The following is a 22679-nucleotide window of genomic DNA, read 5'->3' on the forward strand; positions in this document are numbered from 1 at the left end:
TCTATTCTTAAATGTTTTAAATTTTTTAAATCAATTTTTAAATTCACTTTGTTTTTATTGTCGTGATTATTATTATTTTTAATGACTATTTCACTTCCTTTTATGTAAAGCACTTTGAATTACCACTGTGTATGAAATGTGCTATATAAATAAACTTGCCTTGCCTTGCCTTGGCTAAACTTTGAACAGCAGTGTACATATCCAATTGCGTTTAAAGGGGCGTTTAAAAGGGCCTTGAATATGCTGTTTTTAGGCAACTGTCACATGTTTGACCTAGTTTCTTTAGTTCCCCTATTGGTTAATTAGATCCTCACCTGTTTCTGTTTCCCCCTTGATTACGTTTATTACTTAAAGCCTGTGTTCTCTCATCATTCTTCGTTTGCTATTGAGTTAACCATATGTGTTTTACTGCTCTTTCTTCTGGATTTCTGCTGTGGATTATTAATAAGACTTTCGTTTATTATATTCATTGTCGTGCGCCTCTTTAGGTGACACGTAACGTAACAGCAACATGCCTTTTGATATTTTCATCTTTTATTCATTTGCTTTTTTTATTGTATATGATAAAAAACAGAAAAGTGGCGTATAGAGCATCTCTGTTTTCAGTTGTCATTAGGCAGGTAAACCTTAGAATTACCCTGGAAAACACATGCTGAAGTGCACCTCAAATTACTATATTAAACACATGTCTGTACATTACTTCCTAATCTGGATTTTGGTGAATTTTTGATAGGTTTAACAGTTTTAGAGTACCGATTAAGTAAGAACAATGCCATAACAATTCTCTATAAATGGAATTGCTGCAATGCTTAGCAGGTCTTTATAGACAATTTTCTCAATTATTTTATTGTAGGTGTTTTATTTAAGTATTTTTTGAAAGTGTATTGTAATATATTAACACAGTGATGGTGATAATCAAAACCACAGCATTAACCTGACAACACAAGTGCAAATGAAGTGGCAACCTGCATGAATTATTCATGACTTGGTCCCTACTGTGAACATGCCATCTATGTGACATATTTATCTGGGGGGGTTATTAATTTGAATTATTATTAAAAGTTACAAATGCCATTTTATGTTAAAAAGGATAAAAATAAGACTTTTAAAATCGGAAACTTAAAATGCAGTATGTTCAGCAAGTGAGATGATAAAATTCCATTTGATCGTCATGAGTACCGTAGAGGAATATATGTGAACCAAGCTTCATATTAAACACTGTTTGCAGAAGTGTTCGATAAATAACACTCTTATTTACTTTCTATCACATGTGTTGTTTGTCTTGAGTCTGTGAGAAGTTAACATTGTTCGACAGAGCAACTCATTGTTCTAATCTAATTCAAGCAGGAGATGGAGCTACGATGTGTTCCTGTAACCCACTGGTAACACTGATTCAACTGTAGTGTAGTGAGGAGTTGGCTAGTTTACAATTTCTCCTATTACTACAAGCCAGCACTCTGCTATTACATGTGGGTGTGATTAAAATGTTTTAATTCCAGTCTTTCCCCCCCAGAACTCCCAGGCACTTGTGAAACGTTATTTCTGCACATAATGAGAGTGTTTTGATTTATTTATTTAAAAAGAGATTTCGGAGGCTGTGGCATCATGTTGAGATAATGGGTTTATTTGCACTAACAACTTGTTCAGAGCCATGTTGTAAATTGCAATTTGCTCTGAGATTGTTGTTGCTCCTCGGCTGTAGCAGTTCTGTGTGAGTGTAGCCGTTAGTAGACTCCTTATTAAGGATTAATTAGAACAGAATACTTAATATATATGTTTAAACCCAGACTTTAAGCTTGCTTATTGTATAAAAACAAAACTAATATATTTTTTCCCCAAGCTGTGGTCCTACAAATGGGGACGTTATTAGGCTGAGGGGCGATACAAATGTGATTAAAGGTCTAGACTGGTAAACAAAAGGTTGTCTGTTCAAATCCAACACTGGTGAAGTTGGTCATGAATGTAAGTGGTTACCTGCAGAACAGATGCTCCAGCATGGAGGAACTGTAATCCAGACTCTGCCGAGTCAATACCACCGGTAGCCAAGATCGGGAAGCCAGGAAGAGCTTTCGCTATAGCTGACACCGCACGCAGAGCTATGGGGCGGATTGCATTACCTATCCAAATACAGGAGGAAAAACATTATTAAATGTAAAGCAATAATTATATAAAATCAGTGATCCAACTTGTTATCAGAGAGCATACTTTATATATAGACTACTATTCAAATATTTGGGGTCATTAAGAAATTAATACTTTTATTCGGCAGGGATACATTAAATTGTTTAAAAGGGACAGTGAAGACATTTCTATCATGACAACTCTCAGAGGGTTTAGCATGACAATATACATGACAATATTAATGTGCTTGGTCTTGGTCTTGGCGGAATAGACCTGCTACGCTGCTGCTGCTGCATCAGAACAAGTACCGAGACTTGCCAATACATCCATAACCTGCTGCTGTGAGCATGTAAGAAACACTGCTGCAGCAGATATAACATCTATGAAATAACCCCCATTTATAGCATACATGAATCACCCTGTAGCAGTTCTATACAGGTGGAGCTGGGGAAGGTGGAGGGTTTCTGAAGCGCGCTGCAACTGCTACAGCAAGCACTAGCCATGTATTTGAATGTTGAGCAACAACGCTTATTGGTTACTGATACAGAAGAATCAAATATCAATGGTCATTATGTCAGACTGAGTTAGACCTATTGGACTGCACCATCGAGAGTTTCATGACTGAACTTGGCATGTATAACTTCTCGAAAGATTTTATTTCAAATGCTGTTTTTTTTTCTCTATTCTTCAATTAATCCTAAAAATATTTCCACATAACTATTAGAGCTGGTCAATACTGATCATGATAAAAGATGCTTCTTAAGCACCAAAATGAAAGCATTTTATGACATCATAAGCATACTAGTAATGCAAAAGCTGTTCAGAAGATAAACTCATAAGACACCTGTTTTTTTTGTTGTCAAATTCTAATTGTCTTTGTGACCCAAGAAGGGAGCTCTTTGAAAAAATAAATCAAAATTGCAAACTATTATTTTATTACTGAAAAGTATCAATAAATTATAATAGAGTACTGTACTGTTTGGTTGGCAAAATGCTAATGTCAGCATCTTCTGAGACCAATAGAGCGCTACAGTGATGTATTTTTGTATTTCAACCTAAAAGTTAGCATCACCCTGCTTCCCTCTGCAAAAAGACAAGATTTTTCCATTCTTGCACGTTTTGTTTATTAAGATAATATTCACAAATTACCACAAATTTCATGAATTGTAAATCCTAAATACAATCGTCAAAAAAAAAAAAAAAAAAAAAACTATGACTATGAACAAACTACACCACAACTTTAACATCACCACTTCTGACAACTGTTTTGATCTTTATTTAATATGTAAAAGTTGGTAAGTTTTAGTTAAAATAGTTTGCATAAGCGCAAAGTGTAAAGGCAACAAGGCTGTAAAAGTAGATTAGTAAGTATACCTAAAGAGATATGTGTCAGTCCTCTGTCGTGTGTGTCATGTGTTCCCGCCTCTTGTTTCCTTATTTGGTCATGTTCCTGTCCTTGTTAAGTGTGATTATTAGTTAAGTCTTGTCCAGCCGTGTTTTAGTAATTATCTGTGATTGTCATGTGTATTTAGTTCCTGCCTGTTTAGTTAGTTTTTGTTTGGTCTACTCGTTATTCCCCAGTGTTCCTGTCTGTCAACCTTGCCTTGTCTTGCCCTGTCCTTTTGTCATCATTAAAGACTATTATTTTGAAGTATCTCCTCGTCTGCATGTTCCTCGTTCCTCCCTGCTGTGTGCACCGTGACAGAAGACCAGACCTAATACAGTAAGCGGCACCCCCTCACCACGTTTTGTTTTGTTCGTTTTTTGGAAAGTTTTTATTTTTTTGGTTTGTCTGTCTGTCCCACGGCATGGAACTCGCCGCTCGTCATCCCGCCGTAGCCAACAGCAAGTGGGCGTGGGAGTTTGACGGGATCGCCGAGAGTCCGTTGGCCGCGAGCCCCTCCGGTCTGCCGCCGTCCGCGGCTCTCTTCAGCCCGCCATTTGCGGGAGCATCGTCACCGCTGTCACCGCTGTCCGCTCTCTTCAGCCCGCTGTTCGCGGGGAAAGTCTGCCGCCGTCCACGGCTCTCTCTAGCCCGCTGTTCGCGGGGATTTCAGCGCCGTCGTCCGCCGGCTGTGGCTCTCTCTAGCCCGCCAGCCGCCACTCACCCTAGCCCGCCTGGAGTGCAAGCCCGCCGGCCACCACTGACTCCAGTCCAGTAAGGGTCCCAGTGGATCAAGCCCACACGTCGCGGCCAGGAGTGCCGTTTTTTCAGCAGTTTTAATCAACCTGTCTTGTCTTGTCCGCGGAGACTCGTCTGGGGCAGAAGTGGAGGTGGTTGCTGAGGGACCTTGTGAGGGCCCCTGACTCCTTGTCATGCCCAGAAGAAGCCTCAGCTTCCAAGCCTAGCCCAGGAGGGCTTCCTGTTCCTGTAGGCTGTCCTGTCTGTGTGTTTGTGCTGTCCTGTCCTGTGTTTAGCCCCAGTGGGCCGTCCAGTCCTGTCTGTTAAGCTCCGGAGGGCTCCTGATACCCCCTAGATTCCCCAAGGAAATTTTGTAGTAGAGCTCTGGGCGGGCCGAAGAATGTGGCCATGGCCACGAAGACCATCTGGCATGGCCGCCTGAGCTCCCAGCTCCGCCATGGCCGCCACAATATGGTGATGGTGAAAAAATATGAGATGGAAGTAAAAATTATATTTCAATGCTTTTGCTATCACTCACAAAACCTTGCACAAGTCTTGCAAAAGTATCATGTTGCCCTGAGGAATTTTGCGTTCGTTCGCAAAATATTTGTGTTCTCTTGCAAAACCGTTGCGAAAGTTTCTATGGGCAACAAAAAAAGTTTTTCTGTGGGGCTCTGTAGATTATTTAATAGTTTACCCGTTTGATGTCCCAGACAATCAGTCTCATTTAGCCAAACACACTTTTCAAAACACCTGAAAGCTTAAAAAATCTTGTGTGAGGAATTACGGATTCATTTTTGTTGTAAAATTAAAACGCAACAATATCATGAGCTTGTGTTAACCCCAGAACTTATTTCAGGCATTTAACCAAAAACACTATTGACTTCGGAATGATGAAATTGGTACTGCAAAAAAGTGCAGTGCAGTGCTCTGTTTGAGTCTCCAGAGTGGAGTGCTGGTTGTGGGGCAGAGCTATGTAGAGTGTTTCATAACAGTCACTTACAATGTTCCATATCGGTTAGGATGCAGCCTTATAAGCAATCAACGGACAATGAGGCAGCTCACAGGGTTTGGGATCAGAGCGACTGTGTCTACAGGTGTTTGGGTTCACCTATGAAGCAGTACAACCCTCCCAATGCCTTTCTCTCTTCATCTCTCAGGAAGGCAAGATTCCCTAATGAAAGCCGAGTGGCTTTCTGATCAGCCAGACAGATGGAAGTGTTTATCACATTACATTTAACCTCATTTTCCCAGCAGGTTCCCATTCATTGATCACAGCCGTACGTTTGTCCACATTCATTTCGCCGGCGTGGCTCAGAACTCCACTTCCACCGTTTGATGGCTCGAAACAGCTTCTTTTTTAGCCCCACTCTGGCGTGCTAAACGATCTTCATCACCCACACTATTCTCAAATTGGGGAGATAAATTCAATCACGGCACATATTTTTTTGCATCCCCATGCTGCATGGTTAATTATGTACATATGGGCGCTTCCCTAAGCCTCTGGCATTTCCTACCGCCATCACTTTTTTCTGCTCTTCCACCTGTTGGCTGAATGGATGGCACGTCAGGTAGAATTTGTCATCTCTGCTCTGTTCTGACAACCTAATATCATAAGACATCACTCGGCTCGCAATGAAAGCCATTTGGGTGTGATTTAGAGATGGGGGTTCAGCTCAGTACAGTTTAAGTCGAGAGGCTAGAGCTCTGAACACATCATTCTTAAATGTCTGAGCGAGTCAAATACGTACCGAGGTAATAATGTTCCAGTAAGACATCTGCTACAACTCATCCGGCAATGGGCTATTGTACTGTGAGTGATGTCACAATTGCATTAATATGGACACGACTTGTGCAACAAAGGTTGAGAGCCATCAAAGCACTTGTCAGCCAATGGCAGCCGACACAGATAATGTTGTCAGGCAGCACACTTCCACTCAAGAAAGGCTTCAGTCCTGTGATATTGTTGTGATGTTATTGTGGCACTGGTTCTGTCCTTCTCTGCGCTTTGTTCTTGTTTTTCACGCCGGCCGCGCTGACAGCTCCTGTTGCTCTGACAACCCCAACATGTCCTTGTCAAACAGGGTCGCTCACGCCTGTTTGTCACCAGTACCTGTGGTGAAGTCGTCGGCACAAGTTCACTGCATGTCAACAGCAGCACAGCCAGGCAAATGCTAAACTTAGCTCGGACGATCTAATATCGTCTCTTGAGCAGGGATTTTAAGTACTTGAGTAACTGTACTACATTGGTACTTCACTCAAACAACACTGAAACAGAATACCTGTAGTTTTATTTAATTAGATTCTTAATGAAAAATGTAATTTAGTGCACTGTGTACCAGAGGTCTTCACGGTCCACCTGGATCCGAAAACCCGTGACCCGAGCGGGTTAGGGTCCAAAACTTCTACGAGTGCCTCGGACATGGGTCGGGTTCGGTATTAGCAGCCTTGGGTCTCGTGTGATTAAAATAAATGTGCTTTTACCAAATGGACCCGAATTCTTTTAAACTTTCCCGGAATGCGTAGCGTTCATTTTTGAGAAACACACGTAGAAATGGAACATACTTTTGTAACCTCAGAAATCCATCTTATAGATATGAGATCTATCAGGAAATCCACTTACTTCATTACGCTGCGTGTCAATGCAACGCTTTTCTTTTTTGTGTGCAGAAGCCCTTCACCGGAGATGAGGTAAATAACATTGCAGATAAAACTAGCAAATCCATGATTTATAAACCTATCGATTTAATTTTTATAAAACGATCACATTTATATTTAAAATCCACTGGTTACAATTGAAAGCCAAATTCAGAAATAGCATGCATCCATCAGGCAGGCAAAAATATAAAGTAATAGGCTAATAAGTAAATAAACTGAATGAAAGTAATGGAGCAGCAGCCAAATCAGTCAGCAGGACCCCGGATTTTTTCCGGACTGATGCGGGGCTGCAGGCTGTACACACGTCAATGACGTTTACGTTCGGGTTCGAAAATAAATGCGGTCGGGTCGGGTCAGGTCGGACTCAGGTCTAATTTCATCGGGTTTGTCTCGGGTCGGGTTTATCTTTAAAAAGAATAAATAAATAAAAAATTATGCTGCAAATTAAAAACGCAAATTAAATAACTAGTAACATCCTGATGAAGAGATGTCTCTTCTTTAACAGCAACACTTGACAGTCACTGGTAATTTTATAAACTATATTAATGTGTTACACTATACAATATAATATCAAGTGACTTATAGATAAAATGTAGATTTTACTCTATTTTCTAAATACATGTTGTTTATGTGCTTTTTTTGTGTAATTTTGTAACAATTATTTTTGGTTATTGTTTATTACAACTTGTGTCATATCTTAATCTTCCAGTGAAACAAAAGACTTGGTGGGTATGCCAGACTTCTAAGATCATTGTCCAGTCTTTCTACAAACAGGGTTTATGAAAATGGTTAGAAATGTTTTGTTTATTTTATTTTTTATCTCCACCCCACCCCAACAAACGGTTAGCAAAAACATAGACTGTTATCCTGAGAATGTCAAACTAGTTGTGATTTCCAATGAAAAACAATATATACTGTATGTATGTATATATATATATATATATATATATATATATATATATATATATAAGATTATTTTAATTTAGACTAAATTAAGCTACCACTCCATTGTGGCTAGTTTGGAATTTGAAACTAAATGACATTTACAGACAAAATTAGCTACTTTTTATTCTAGGTTAGCTTTTTTCCATAATATTTATTTAAATAAAAAAAAATAAAAATAAAAAAACATAAGAAGAGAACATGCTTAAATGTTTCACATTAAATGGGAAAAATCCACTTACAATTTTAATAAAGTACCCATACATACTAACTTCATATAATTTTTCAGCACTTTTTACGCACTTGCTATAATGAGTGCCACTGTGAAAGCACAAAAACCTACAGTTACTGAGTTACTTTTCCTAGTCCTTTTCATTTTCCCTTTTTTTCTGTAGGCTGCTTGTGTTCAGCGGTATTACACTTGTGCTTTACAGACAGCACAGTCTGTGCTTCGAACAGAGACGGTCCTGGACTCACTAGCACTCTGTATCTTTCATCAATACCTCATTACTCTAAGCAGGTCCTATCACAGCATCCAACATGAGCAAGCACAGCTCCGGACGAGCGCCATCCTCAGTCTGGTCCCGTGCTGAGGTGATTGACAGCTCAGTGAGGCCATCGGTGGCATCTGTTAGCGCGAGGCGTCCGCTCCCGATGCCAGACTCTCTGATTAATAATTCCAAACACAGCGCGAGACGGAGCGTGGGGTCTCTGCATCCTCTACGATTTCTATCTTCACCCGAATATGTTGTGCCTCAAAAAGACCCAGCCAGATAACAAAAGCAAATAAGAGACGGGAATGACGGTGCAGCTCTCTGTTAATTACGCCTGCCGATGCTGCCAGGGTGTCTAGGGAACATGGTTTTCCATGCACAATGAAAGAGATGCAATAATATATCTGTGACAGCAGACTAGCCGGTCGGCATGACCAATCATTAAAACACACATCAAATGAGGAGCACGCTGCCAGCTAAATGAAATCACAGTGGGAGGCCCAACCAGGGGAAAAATAAAGTGACCATATGATCTAGACTAGAGGTCAGCAATTACCGGACCGCGGCCTGGATCCGTACCCCGTATTGGCTCCATCCGGACTGCAAATCATTTCTCATAAATTAATATAATCGTAAACATAGCAATGTTTTTCTCTACACACAATGATTTTCAGTCATCATTACATGGCAAAGATGACACAGAAGCTGCACCTGAAGCAATATACTCAGATGATATAATAGCAAATGTATATATGCAAAAATTAAAATGGCAGAAAAAAATCGTAATAATAAATCAAAAACTGCACTCTGTGAAACTATACAAATATATTACTGTTTTTTTTCACATAGTGTGTCAAACCATCAAGAAAGGGATAGTGTGCCCAAAAATGTCATCCATTACTGACCCTCATGTTGTTCTAAATCATAAGACTTTCGTTCATCTTCAGAACACAAATTAAGATTTTAATTAAACCTGAGAGATTTCTGTCACTCTATTGAAAACCTATTGCAGAAAAACTTTGATATGTCAAAAAGTTTATAAAAGTGGTCATAAATAGAGTGGTCTTCTGAAGAGACACACTTGCTTTGTGATGAACATATTTAATTTTGGTTTTTACTCACATATATACTTTGATCAGCACACACACATAGAGCTCATCAAATATGGTAAACAGAAGCTCAAATGTGCTTGCTTGACACACAAGAACCAATGAGGCTTGTTCTTACATGTCAGCTTTGTATGGTTGATCTGCTTGAAAGTTGCTTGAAAGTGTAATGGAATTTTAATGGAGGGCCAGAAATCTCTCAGGTTTAATTAAAAATATCTTCATTTGTGTCTCGTAGATGAACAAAAGTCTCGGGTTTGGAACAACAAGATATATAAATATTTCTAGCTGAATGATCTCTTTAATATGCAATATATATATATTATATTTATATTTTAATATGCTATGTATATTTTAGATTAATATTTTATATACCTTATAAAACCATCATATCCTCCTCGTCTTGACCCAGTGTCACATTATTATGTTTGTATACTAACAAAAATGCTTTGTGGTCACGCCACATTATAATCAAACCACACCATAAATTTGAAGCAGACAAAACTCTAAACACCACTAGAGATGGAGTTTGTGTTAAGAGTACATATACAGACGACACAACAGAGCACTGAAGCACCCAACACATACAGACTATATTTACCCAGTTATTTAATTAAATTTCAGCCTTCTGCATTGCTGTAACATCACAAGAGAGACTATCATAATACTGACTAATTGTAAAGTGTTAACTTTCTTATTCAACCTGCAGAACACTAGAACTTTCGTGGACCACAGCTTGAGAAGCTCTGCTATACTGTACAGCTTGTAATGCAGCAGTCTTGAGAGACTATCGAGGGTTTATGACCTCTAAATTTTACAAGGTATTGTTAATGCCAACCAGAGAATTTACAATGAATTCTAGGCGATACTATAGACCATTTTTGGTCTTTCATCCCAATCCCCTAAAAATCAGTGATTAGCTTTCAAATATGTTCAGCTCACTCACACTCCACTGCCCTATTGCTCATCCACACCCCTCTGTTACAGTGGAATCACAAAATATAATGCTTTTTTGTAAATGCAATCCTACATAACCTGATATTCAGCTGAAGTTAGTGCCCCTATTATGGATTTAAAGAAAAAATACCTTTCATACAGTGTATAACACAGCTCTAAATGAATGAAAACATCCTGCAAAGTTTTAAATCTGAAAGTGCACCGTTTCATGTTGATGTCATATTGCCCACCCACTTGTTGGTCTTTTCGCGTTGGTCTGAATGAAAATGCAAATTCATTCTTTGCCACTAGGTGACGCCTTTGGAGCGGTAAAAATAGCATTTTCTCTGGTAACGCTGTACACAAAGCAGCACTGTGCTCACAAATGCTGCTTTATCAGGCATTACAGGCATGATGAAATGAAAATGAGACCAATCGGACCAATCACCGCAGATTAGCGTCACGCAAAAAGTGAATTGTTGAGCAAATCGTTTGGGTGTTATTGAGCAAGTAAGGTAAAAATAAATGCATATTATAAGACAATGAAAGTGTTTTTTGACCTTGCATGCATGTCAACCTGTTGTTGGGGACTCCCAAAACCAAAATATGAACCTTTCATTACCCATAATAGGGGCACTTTAATATGATTTGATTTCCCAGCTATCCAAACTAGTGATATTGGTAAGAGTGATATTACATTTCTGAAACCGATAGCCGATTATTAAGAATGACATGTAAACTATACATGGAACCCTCTCATTTTATTCATGACTATAAATTTAAAGGTTAAAATTAGCAACTGAGACCAAACTATTATATTTAACTGCTATTTATTTTCAGATTTAATAATCACACTGGAATAAAAACTGAAATGTTCATATACAACTTGGACAAAAGAGCTTTCCTTAAAGTTTGTCTTCATGACAGACTTATTCAAACATGCATATATAATTAACAGTAAATAAGCTCCTCTCTAGTGTTTTTATAACTAACTAACCAACCAAGCAACCAACCGTGAACACTTGATAAATTTCCTGAGGTAAAAAAAAAAAAACTAAAAAACTCTGTTATTGAAACAATTGAGTGGTTATATGATACATTTCAGTAAGTTCTGTATACTGTATATACAGAACTTGCCTTCGGATGTTTAGTCATATTTATTTTATTTTGCACTATAGCTTGTATTAAAAAGGAAGGGATGACTTGTGTTGCTGCTTGAACTGAGGTGGCTAAAGCAATCTGTGTGGCCTCATTTAAAAGTATCAATTTTGTGAGGAAGTGGACATTATTTGTGAGCGGAGACTTTGTTTTTTATCAGAAGTAACAAAGCACAAAGCAATTATTGGATAGGAGGTACACTACAAAAATGTTTGGTAAAGGGAAAAATTGTGGACTTGGAAACCTTTGCTTGAACTACGGGTGACTCACAGGGTCAAACAGAACCAGCGCTAACTGCTCTATTTTTGTGCAGTGAGATTGAGATTAATGCATTATTGCATTAATTCAACAGCCCTGAATTCTACACAAGGGACGTTTTCTTCACACACAAGTTGCAGTTTCTTCACACATGTTTTTCTGCCTCCTTTTGATTGACAGAATATAATCGGCCCTAGTCACTGACTGTTTTTAAACAACTGGCCGATGGCTGATTTCATTTATTGGATGATACATCAGTGCATCCCTAACTTGACCTAGGGTGGGTTTCCCAAAAGCATCGTTAGCTTGGTTGTTAGTTCCATTGAACTCTATTGGTAACGACAGAAATTGCGACCATAGTTGCTTTTGGGAAATGCGCCCCTGTTTAATTTATTATTTGGACCTTTGAATGGACGGAAACCTCTTCAATCTTACATCAATTGAAAATCCCTGATCTAGACTATTGAATAAATCTGATCACAGAAATGGGGACAGGTAATAAAACAGCACTAAACAACTTTTTATTAATCAACTAATGAGTTGAATTATTCATATTAATGAATTAGTCTAAAAGTTTAAAATACCCTCTCTATCCCTATACTAAACATTAGTGGCTAATGCAAGAATGTAGTACAAAAACTGTGATTAAAAAGTTTTGAGGAAAAGAAAAAAACATCACAGAAAAGATTGATTTCCTCCACACTCAGAGTTTATGCCACTTGCCACATAAATCAAAGCACCTTAAACCTGGCCACTGCTGCTGAGTTAAACATTAAATTACTGAATACATTAGAGAATCAAGCCAGCTCCACCGAGAGCTCAGGGCGGCACACATTTATGTGCCCCTGGATGCTCTGCACATGGTTTTATGCTCTGGATATGGGCTTCTGAAACAAAAAGTCTGAAGAGAGCTACTGTACTGGGAGCAGATAAAATATGTGGGGCCGCACGGGCCCTTTAGGGCCCCGCTGATCAATAGGTTGGTCTCGGGCAGAGTCTTAGACCATTGCTGCAAGGCTGGGTCCCATGGGAGAGCTGCACGGTGAGGCCCATAAGACTTTAAAAGTGAAAAATATGACAGCCAGTCAGTTTTGCTTGCATAAAATAGAGCCTCAATAGTATGAGTATTAATTTTTAATGCAGGCCGTGTTTCTGACCCTGTCCTTGCCTCTGCAGACATTGTGGCAGCTCAGCTGAAGGTAGAAGGGAGAGGTGTGCTGAGGTGAAGCTTTAACACACTCAACTGTACACAGCTGAAACTATAAAGCACATACATAAACCGTTTGCTGTTTAAAAGCTGTTTAATATGTGTGACCACAAAGATTATTTTTATTAGTGGTAAGCACACAGACACATATTGACATTTTCTTTCCGAACACTAATGAAAGCAATTTGTAAAATGCGTACATTGTAATTGTATAACCTGGGAGTTTCAAATGTGTGTGACAATACACACATTTTCAGTAATATATATTACACTATTACAAACGCTTTTTCTTAATTAGTATATATCTTGTTTACAATGAAAATAATTTGATAAATTTACTTGATTTGAAGATATTAAAACATGTTTTGAGAGAATATATCTTCAATTAAGTTTGTTTTTCTTACTACTTTAGCATTTTTTTTCTTGTTTTTATGCTTAAAGCAAGGGGAAAAAATACCATTAATATATGAAAAATAATTGTAGTAATTATGATGTGATGAATCTAAGTGAATTTATGGATGGATTTTGGATGGATTTATGGATTTTTATGGATATAAAAAATAAATAAAATAAATAATAAACACACACACACACACACACACACATACATTTTATGTTTTGAAGTAAGACAATAATTTGAATCTTGAATTTAAGTTCATTTAAATAATAAAACAATGCTATAAATTTTATTTACATTTTGTATTTTATTTATTTTTTGCTTGAAGCATATTTATTTCTTGCATTAAGTCTCATTTATTAAAAAAATCTAAATTTTGTTGGATTTATGCTTAAAACAAGAAAAAAAATTACCAGTAATATATGAAAAACAATCTTATTAATTAAAATAATAATTAATGTCTTAATATATAATTATTTTTCTTAAGTATCTTGTTTTAAGGATACCTGATTTTTATTGGATAAAAATCTAAAAATACTGATTGGCAAAGTGATTTTTGCAGTGTTCTTCAAGCTGGATTTATGTATTTTCACTATAAGCCTCCCAAACTGAAGCTCCATTTCTAGAGAGCAGAGAGCATGCCCAGTACTTTCACACCTGATCTAGTCCATCTGTCTGTGCAGGCAGGACCTGACCAGAGCAAGCCCAGACATCTCAGCAGCCAGTGCACCAGCCAACACCACACACACTCCACACACACTCCCTCTCTTACCAGAAATGCCGCCGTATGTAGTTCTGGCGCCTCTGCCAATCCCAGGCCAGGGTGTAGCGTCGGCTTTGAGAGCCATCAGTCCAGATACAGTGTTGGTGGCTGTGACTCCATCTGCCCCGCCTACAAACAACCACAGAGGTTCTTAAAAGCCTGAACCAGCCACACACTGTTCATGAAAGTACACTTCCATAATGTACTTAAAGTGCTCTATTTTGTGCTCTAATTTTGTACTTAATATACTAAAAATGATATTTTAGTACTTCTTAAGATAAACTTAAGATCATCTAAGTGTACTCAACTGTGCTATTTTGAGACACCATGCATATGAACTAAAATGCACTTTTAACATACTATCTTTGTATTTAGTACACTTGAGTGTACTAGTGAATGAAAAATGGGTTCAAGTGTACTACAAGTGGTAACTAAATACATTTTTTAAATACAAAGATAGTATGTTAAAAGCGCATTTTAGTTCATATTCATGGTGTCTCAAAATAGCACAGTTGAGTACACTTAGATGACCTTAAGTTTATCTTAAGAAGTACTAAAATATAATTTTTAGTATATTAAGTACAAAATTAGTGCGCGAAAATAGAGCACTTTAAGTACATTATGGAAGTGCACTTGTTTCTCACCTCCGAACATATACAGTAAATACAGTGCTACTGTTAATCCTGCCAAAAAGATCATACCTTTACCAGGTCCTTATTTATAAAATGCATGAAAAATTACATTTTGATTCTAATTTGTATAGAAGTGATCCTATGTTAAGCAGGAACAAGTCAAGATTTATAAAAGTACAAAGTGACTTGAAAATGTTCTTACGCCAAGTGACAAGCACTGGTATCTATCATGCTAATTTCATTTTTAAATCATGTTTATTTATGCATGTGTGAAGGAAATGACTAAATGAATAACTGTTCACCTGCACGAGAATACTTCAGATGTGCTATTTAAAATGTAGTTTTGATCAATGTATGTGCATGTAAAGTATGTGTCAGAATATATACTTTTTATTTACATATTTTTTTTTTTATATCTGTCTCTGTCAATGAGGGTACAGATATAAAATATGTATTTGTAATGTAATGTAATGTAAGACATCAAACGCAAATTTGGATCCAGGAGGAGGCTTGTAACAAAATAACATAAATCAATACTCAGCAAATCTTGTATTTAAAAAAGGTTACTGGCTTATATTGTGCAATTTATCCTTCACCTTCTTGACTTCTATTGTGAAGAACATGAATGAGAATGAATGATGGGGTTAAATGACTTAAAGTGCAGTGTAATAAATGGCATGAATGAGCAGAAGAGAAAGTCAGGAAAAATTTGCATGAAGAATATGCTGATTACCACGTAGGTGCATATACAATAGTTGTACATTGAAATGGCTTAAAAAAACATCTCTTCCATCTATTCCTACACTTGACCCTCTTACACAAGCACTCTCTGTTCTATTTCTATTTTATCTACTTGTTTTCTTTTTATTTATTAAAAAAACTTGACCATCTAACACTTGCACTCTCTATTCTATTTCCATTCTATGCATTCTCTATTCTTTTCTATTCTTTCAACTTGTTTTCTTTTTATTTATTAAAACGGGAAAAAACTATGTGTACTGTGTTACACTAACCAAGACCTGTAATAGCACTTATATATCATTGCTCTTTTGTTGGTTTTGATTGCTTCTATTGTCCTCATTTGTAAGTTGCTTACATCTGCTAAATGACTAAATGTAATTTAAATGTACATCAAAAATATAAACAATAGAATCTTACTGAAAATGAAGTTATCCAGCAAGGATGCATTAAATTGATCAAAAGTAACAGTAAAAAAAAAGGTTTAAAAGATTTCTATTTCAAATAAATGCTGTTATTTTCTAGCACTGGAATAAATTACATTGAAAAAAACAACAACATATTTATATCTCTCTCTATATATCTCTACAAGTATTTTTCATATAGAGATATATAGAAGGACTTTTCAAGCATTACTTTTTTGGTTTTCAAGGACTGAAATCAGAGATCTCCCTTATCAAACAATATTATTATTATCTTTCAAATTCTAATAAACTAATAAAACACATTGGTACAAATAAAGTGCAGCACAAAAGCATACAATGACTGTGAAAACTTTTACATTTTAAAGGATACTATGGCAAAGTTATCGCTTCCTTATTCAAACAGTTTTTATTTTTTTGAAAATATGATTGACCTGAAGAATGAAAGCTACGTGTATCATACACTTGGAAAATTATGAGCTATATCACCGCTTACAGACACTAGGGGTGTGACAATACGCTTAGCTCACAAGATGAGACAAAATACAGATACTTGGTTCACTAGAACGAGACAATATTTTAAAGGGGTGGTTTACTGCTTTTTTTCTTTGCTTGATTGTGTTTATGGGGTGCAATATAACATGTCTTCGTGTTTCGTTTGTTAAAAAACGCCTTATTTTTCATATATTTCACCTTTATTGTAAGCCGCTTTCTCCTCTGTCATTTGAACGACCGGTTGACTTCCTGATTCTATGAAACCACTCCCTCAGAAACAGGCGATGGGCTCAGATTGGTCAGTTGGGCCGGTGTGTTGTGATTGTCTAAACTGCGTGCTGCACATTGTCCGGAAACTTCACGCCCATTCCCTTCACGGGCGACCGCTGCATGTGCTCCGGTCAAATGTAAATAATGCTGTCAATATTGCCGTATCAGTTTGAGCCAGAATCAGACCCAGAAAGCGGTAATTAAGAGAGTCAAGCAGAACTTCCGCAAGCACGGCTCTTACAAAACGTTTCTGAATGGAAGTTTGCTGTTGTGATTACATATCAATTTTTGAAGTTTGTACACGTTTGTCTTATACACACAAAATAGCATTGAACTAACTGGCAACTATAACCAAACAGCGTTGGCTTGTGTTTACGTTCTTGATCAAATCGAAAAATTACGTCATAAAGTATACATGGAAAATACATTTACAAAATTAGTACATAATTACAAATTCGGGTCCAAAATGTTTGTACGTGTTTGTCATAGACACACGAAATAGCATTTAACTAACTGGCTACTAAAGCCAGCGTTGGCATTTGTTTACGTCCTTGATAAAACTAAAACATTACATCTAAAATTATACATGCAAATACATTTAAAATTATGAAATCTTACTTACAGGTTGTGGCCCAACAACTGTTGCCTCTGGTTTTAAAGTTGTAACTGCTCCATGTTTTAGTAATAGTTTCTGTGTGAATCCGGCATTGAACTCGTGTAGATTCTGGAAGCTGTCTTCCGTAAAATGCGCAGCACAGAGAGCTAAATTAGGATTGTAATTGTCAGGAACATGATCAAACATAAATTTTAACCATTGTTGACGAACTACAGCATCTGTAGGAAGCCCAAACACAGAAGACCTGACAGCTGGGTGAAAATATCACCGTTTCGACGGCATGGCTACAACTCTCCACTATAACTCTTCCTCTTCGACAAAGCCGCAGAACATGGCCTTGCCCCCTCTTTTGCATGTTCCGGAGGGAGGGGTTGATGCAAATTTATGGGTTTTTTACGTATGCAACCCGGGAAGTATCTCGTTGTAGTCCCATATGAGTCGTTTTTGTAGGCATTAAACTTCCTGATTTTTAAAAGACGATATCTCCGCTTACGTTGAACTTTCAGCGCAGCAACTTTGCAGATACTGTTCATGCGCCAACAGCAACATTACACACTATTTAAAATGAAAAAAGTGAAATCGCAGTAAACCACCCCTTTACATCTATTTTTAAAATATTTTTATATATGGTATGTCTTTTAATCACACTGTCACGCGTGTTCCCGTTGTGTTCCTGTCATGTCCTTATTTGGTAGTTCCTGTTCTTATTAGTTAATTTGTGTCAGCTGTGTTTAGTTATCTTGTTTAGTTTGATTATTATTATTTAAGCCCTATCTGACCCTTATTCTGAGTTCCGGTATTGAATGTCTTCCCTGTCTGTGTACTGTTACCCTGTTGGATATAAAGACTCTCGTTTTGTGAATTCCTGCCTTATCCTTGCGCTACCGTGACACACACAAAGCAAAACAATGCAGTAGTATTTTGTAACTAATCTAGGGCTGTAACTGATTGTTATTTTGGCAATCTACTGATTATTTTGACAATTGAGTAATCTGATATTTTTTTAGTAATACAAATAGACCTAAGTCTAAAAGTCAAGAGATTGTTTTATCGAAAAAAATTACTAAACACTAATTTCATATATACTGCCTTTTAAAAATTAAAGTACTTGTCAAGTACCTTCTCAGAAATATGGCTTTTCCAGGACTTAAATTTCAAAAAGTCAAATTCAAGCACTTTAAGCACCTTGTATGAACCCTGATAGATAAATATATAGTATGTATACAGAAAAAATATGTATTCTTTTGGATTGTAAAATATTTCACAATATTACTTTTTTCCTGTATTTTTGATTAAATAAATGCAGCCTTGGTGAACATATGAGATTTTTTCAAATATATAAATAAAACAATCTTAAAGACCCCAAACTTTTATACATGCACTCCTGTTTTAGAAGACCTCCACATCATTTTTAAAATCCACATATCACCTACAAATGCACTAAAAACCACTAAAAACTACTGTCATATGTTTGTTTGTAGGTGAGGCTGCTCATACCCTCATATGAGGCTTTGGCGATGTCAACGATGTTGGTGACGTTGGGTGTGAGCTTGGCAAAGAAGGGGATGGTGGTGGCCTTTCTGACCCAGCGGCAAATGTTCCTCACGAGCTCGGGGTCCTAGAATGATGGGGGATGTAAGTCAAGACTTATTACATGCTTCTGTGGATCACAAAAAGAAACTACTATTTAAGACTTGTTCTGACATTCGTTTTGGACATCCAGGAACTTCTAGCTGTTAATTCAGGTTCTCAGAGGCCAAGCCGAAAATGACAAAGCGAGAAAACTGGGACATTTGAGGTGCATTTCTCATTCATTCACATTCATCTGCTGGTCCATTTTAAAACAGCAAGGCTGCCCTAAATATTCACCAAACACTGGCCACAGAGGCAATGTTCAAAATGTGTTTTCTCTCAATCTCTCTTCTTTTTTCCTCACTCACATAGAGTCTCTCTCTTTCTACCGCCCACACACACACACACACACACACCAAGGACTCCAAATGGTTTAGCGATCCCCTCATGAACTCTCTCAGATGTGGCCAGGGAGGAAAACGCTGTTGTGTCTGAACATGTCGTCTGAAACACATCGCTGCCTTCATGTTGCTTTTTCACTTCTGCGGCTGCCTTTTCCTGCTCCCTTTCCCCAGCCTTCTCTTACTGCTGCTCTGCATTCTGCCTCTCATCTCCCTCTCATTCAGTAAGCAACAACAACAAAAAATCTATATTGCGTGTGCAGATTTCTGATAGGAATGCAGTCATTTTATATATGTGTTCTTCAATGTTTAAATTATAACAAGGCTTCAAGGGACTCAATGCTCAAAGATCTGCTTTCCAGACTGGGGCTAGTTGTCTCACGAGGAGAAGTACTATATCTCAGTAACGAGAAGGTTTTGATCCAATTGATTCAAATATTACCCTTTACTATTTTTTACTATATTTTTTTCATAACAGAAGAGAAAATTGCATTGCTAAGAACTTCATTTGGACAACTTTAAAGGTGATTTTTCTCAATATTTAGATTTTTTTGCACCCTCAGATTCCAGATTTTCAAATAGTTGTATCTCAGTCAAATATTGTCCGATCCTAACAAACCATACATCAATTGAAAGCTTATTTATTCATGATGTATAAATCTCAATTTTGAAAAATTGACACTTCAGACTGGTTTTGTTGTCCAGGGTCACATATACACTACCATTCAAAAGTTTGGTGTCAGTAAGATTTTTGTATGTTTTTATTTCGTACTTTCGTAAACTTGACTGTATTTATTTGGTAAAAATACAGTAGAAAAACAGTTGTGAAATATTTTTACAATGTAAAATAACTGTTTTCTATTTGAATATATATTAAAATGTCATTTATTCCTATAATGGCAAAGCTGAATTTTCAGCAGCCTCTACAATGTCAGAAATAATTATAATATGATTTGATCTGATCAATTGATATGATCAATTTAACTTATCCTTGCTGAATACAACTTAAATAAATAAATAAAATTACAGACACCAAAGTTTTGGTTGATAATTAATATATTTAATGTTTCTTCAATATCACAATTTAAATAAAAGGATAACTATGGTAAACAGGATCTGTTTTTACTCCACGCTATACTACACATATCTGTCACAGATATACAGCACTGCAACTGGCTATTGTCATTGTAGTTATTTTTACTGTTTGAAATATTTCTTTTAGATCAATATCAATCTGACATTATGGAGGTGATGACCTGTTGTAAAAAACATTTATATGACACTTCGAGGGATGGTTGGGTTGCCACCAACTCAGCCTGATTGTAGCGATAACTAGAGGGGTTATGGCTGAAAAAAAGGAGTCTTGACCTCCTCTAAACTCCTTGTAATTCGAACAATGTGAGAGCAACAAGTCAGATCTGCCTAAAACATCCTGCATTTTAATCACAAGATAGACAAAAATAAAACATTGAATCGGATACAGCTCGAGTCCCTCAGAACATTTAAACGAAGGAAAAGAACCCATCTCGTGCAACATCTGGAGCAGAATAAAGTGTTTTATAGTGAAGCCGTATCTCCTCCTCTGTTGGTACTGTGGTTCTGGAGAGCAACGTGATGGCAGCCCTCCAAATCACTGGCATTCATAATGAATGAGATTTGAATGGCGCGCATCTTGAGAGTAGCGCAAACTGTCATAACTCAGAGATACGGCTGAGATGTGCCAAATGGAAATGTGATGCGCCTCTGTCGTACCAGGCTCCAGGCTCCTCAGACATCTGTTGGAAATGCGATGCTTCGGGGCATTTCTGTTTTCCTCTGAATATGAGCGTGTTTGTTCATAGCATGTGTGGGCCCATAAAACATCTCTTTTTTTATGTTTTTTCTTTCCTTTTTTCGACGGAAAAGTGTCAGAGTGAGTGAAAGGAAAGGGATGAGCACAAAGCAGCAAACAAAGAGATAGAAATGAGGCGCTTTTGAGGAAAAGCCCTATTGTCTAACTTGTTGTAGCCCATCACGTTTGATTGAAACGCAGCCTCTGTGCCACGCTCCGTAATCGCTGCGCGAGAAACTTTATTGTGGATCTTACCCTCAAGCTATTGTTTCTGTCTTGAGATTTTGCCGCCTGAACACAGGAAACCGGTGGACGCTGACACGACACGAGAAACACCAATGCGTTTCAAGGTGGAGATCTTCAGTCTGAAAGAGTTTCTTTTGTGCTGAGGAACATGAGGGGATGATATGTGGTGCATTGGAGGAAAATAGCCACCAGTATGGGCCGTGGGAGGGATGTGGGCAGCGAACATTTATAACAAGGCTGGCAAACCACACACACATGCATGCACACACACACTAAATCTTGTCAGAGGGGTAGCAACCAGAATGTTCTACGGTCTACAGAGAGAAGCTAGAAAAACCCAAAAGACAGAGGGAAAACTATGCAAGCTGTCGGTGGAGATGGGACCCGGGCGCCCCGAGGAATGAAATGCTTAAGCGAGGAGAAAAAAACGCCAACTTTAGGCTCGCAGAAGAGATTGAGAGCACATTAAGATTTCCAGGAGCATAATGGAGGCTGTCCAGCAGATGTCTGCGAGCGAAAGTGTGTGTGTGCGTGTCCATCTGTGCGTAGGTCACTGGTGGCAAGGCTAAAACATAGTGGCTAACAGCAGGGAGCGTGGTCAAGGGAAGGTAGAAAAGCATTAGCAGAGCGCTAGGGCCAGAGGCAGGTGCCTGGCCCTGAAACAGATGCTGCTTGTAAGAACTTAATGTCCTCACAGAGGGGAGCTCAGCAGCGCTGGGAAGGCCTATGACAGCTTATTAAAGGCCTCTGGCTGACAAGTGTTTGTAAGCTTGGCTTTCAAGGCTCTGAGCTCAGGGCTCGTGCTTCGCCGGTGCTTTGAATGCAGGAAGAGAGGCACCTCTGGCAAGACGTGTCTGAAACCCTTTCCCTCGAAATCCGGGAAGAACAGGTCCCGGCGAGGCTTGGGACACTTATGAGACGCATCAATCTCATGTAGAGGGCATTGAGTCCGAGTATGAGATCGCTCACTGAGCACACATACTCTGGTCAGACTCTGAAACAAGGGCCGATACACATGAAGGCGCAGTGGAAGATCAATGAATATGTTACACTTCTAAGGTGGTAATATATGAAGCTGAGGACTCGAACACATCTGAAACACAACACAGGCGGTGTAAAGTAAGGCACGGGTTCAGTATCTCATCCACCGCAGACAATATCACACATAAGGAGGATCTATAAATATAAATCAAGCTGGGAGGGAAAGTACTTTGTCCTGCAGATTGTGGGATGTCTGTTTTCAGGACCACGGACAGCAGCTGCTTCAGCTCCGGATGCTGTGGTGATTTTCATA

At 38.0% G+C, this 22679-nt stretch overlaps 1 protein-coding gene across 1 annotated transcript in view; it reads right to left on the reverse strand.

Annotated features, from left to right (window-relative positions):
* The window catches only part of dpydb (dihydropyrimidine dehydrogenase b), a 132790-nt gene that overhangs the window by 19210 nt on the left and 90901 nt on the right, over positions 1–22679 (reverse strand). Inside the window, exons 17-19 of the mRNA XM_058764469.1 lie at positions 18833–18953; positions 14172–14291; positions 1975–2117 (exon numbers count right to left, since the gene is read on the reverse strand). Coding sequence (XP_058620452.1) covers positions 1975–2117; positions 14172–14291; positions 18833–18953 — 384 coding nt within the window. The remainder of the gene's footprint in view (positions 1–1974; positions 2118–14171; positions 14292–18832; positions 18954–22679) is intronic.

The sequence above is a fragment of the Onychostoma macrolepis genome, chromosome 02 (assembly GCF_012432095.1).
Source record: "Onychostoma macrolepis isolate SWU-2019 chromosome 02, ASM1243209v1, whole genome shotgun sequence".
Lineage (NCBI taxonomy): Eukaryota > Metazoa > Chordata > Actinopteri > Cypriniformes > Cyprinidae > Onychostoma > Onychostoma macrolepis.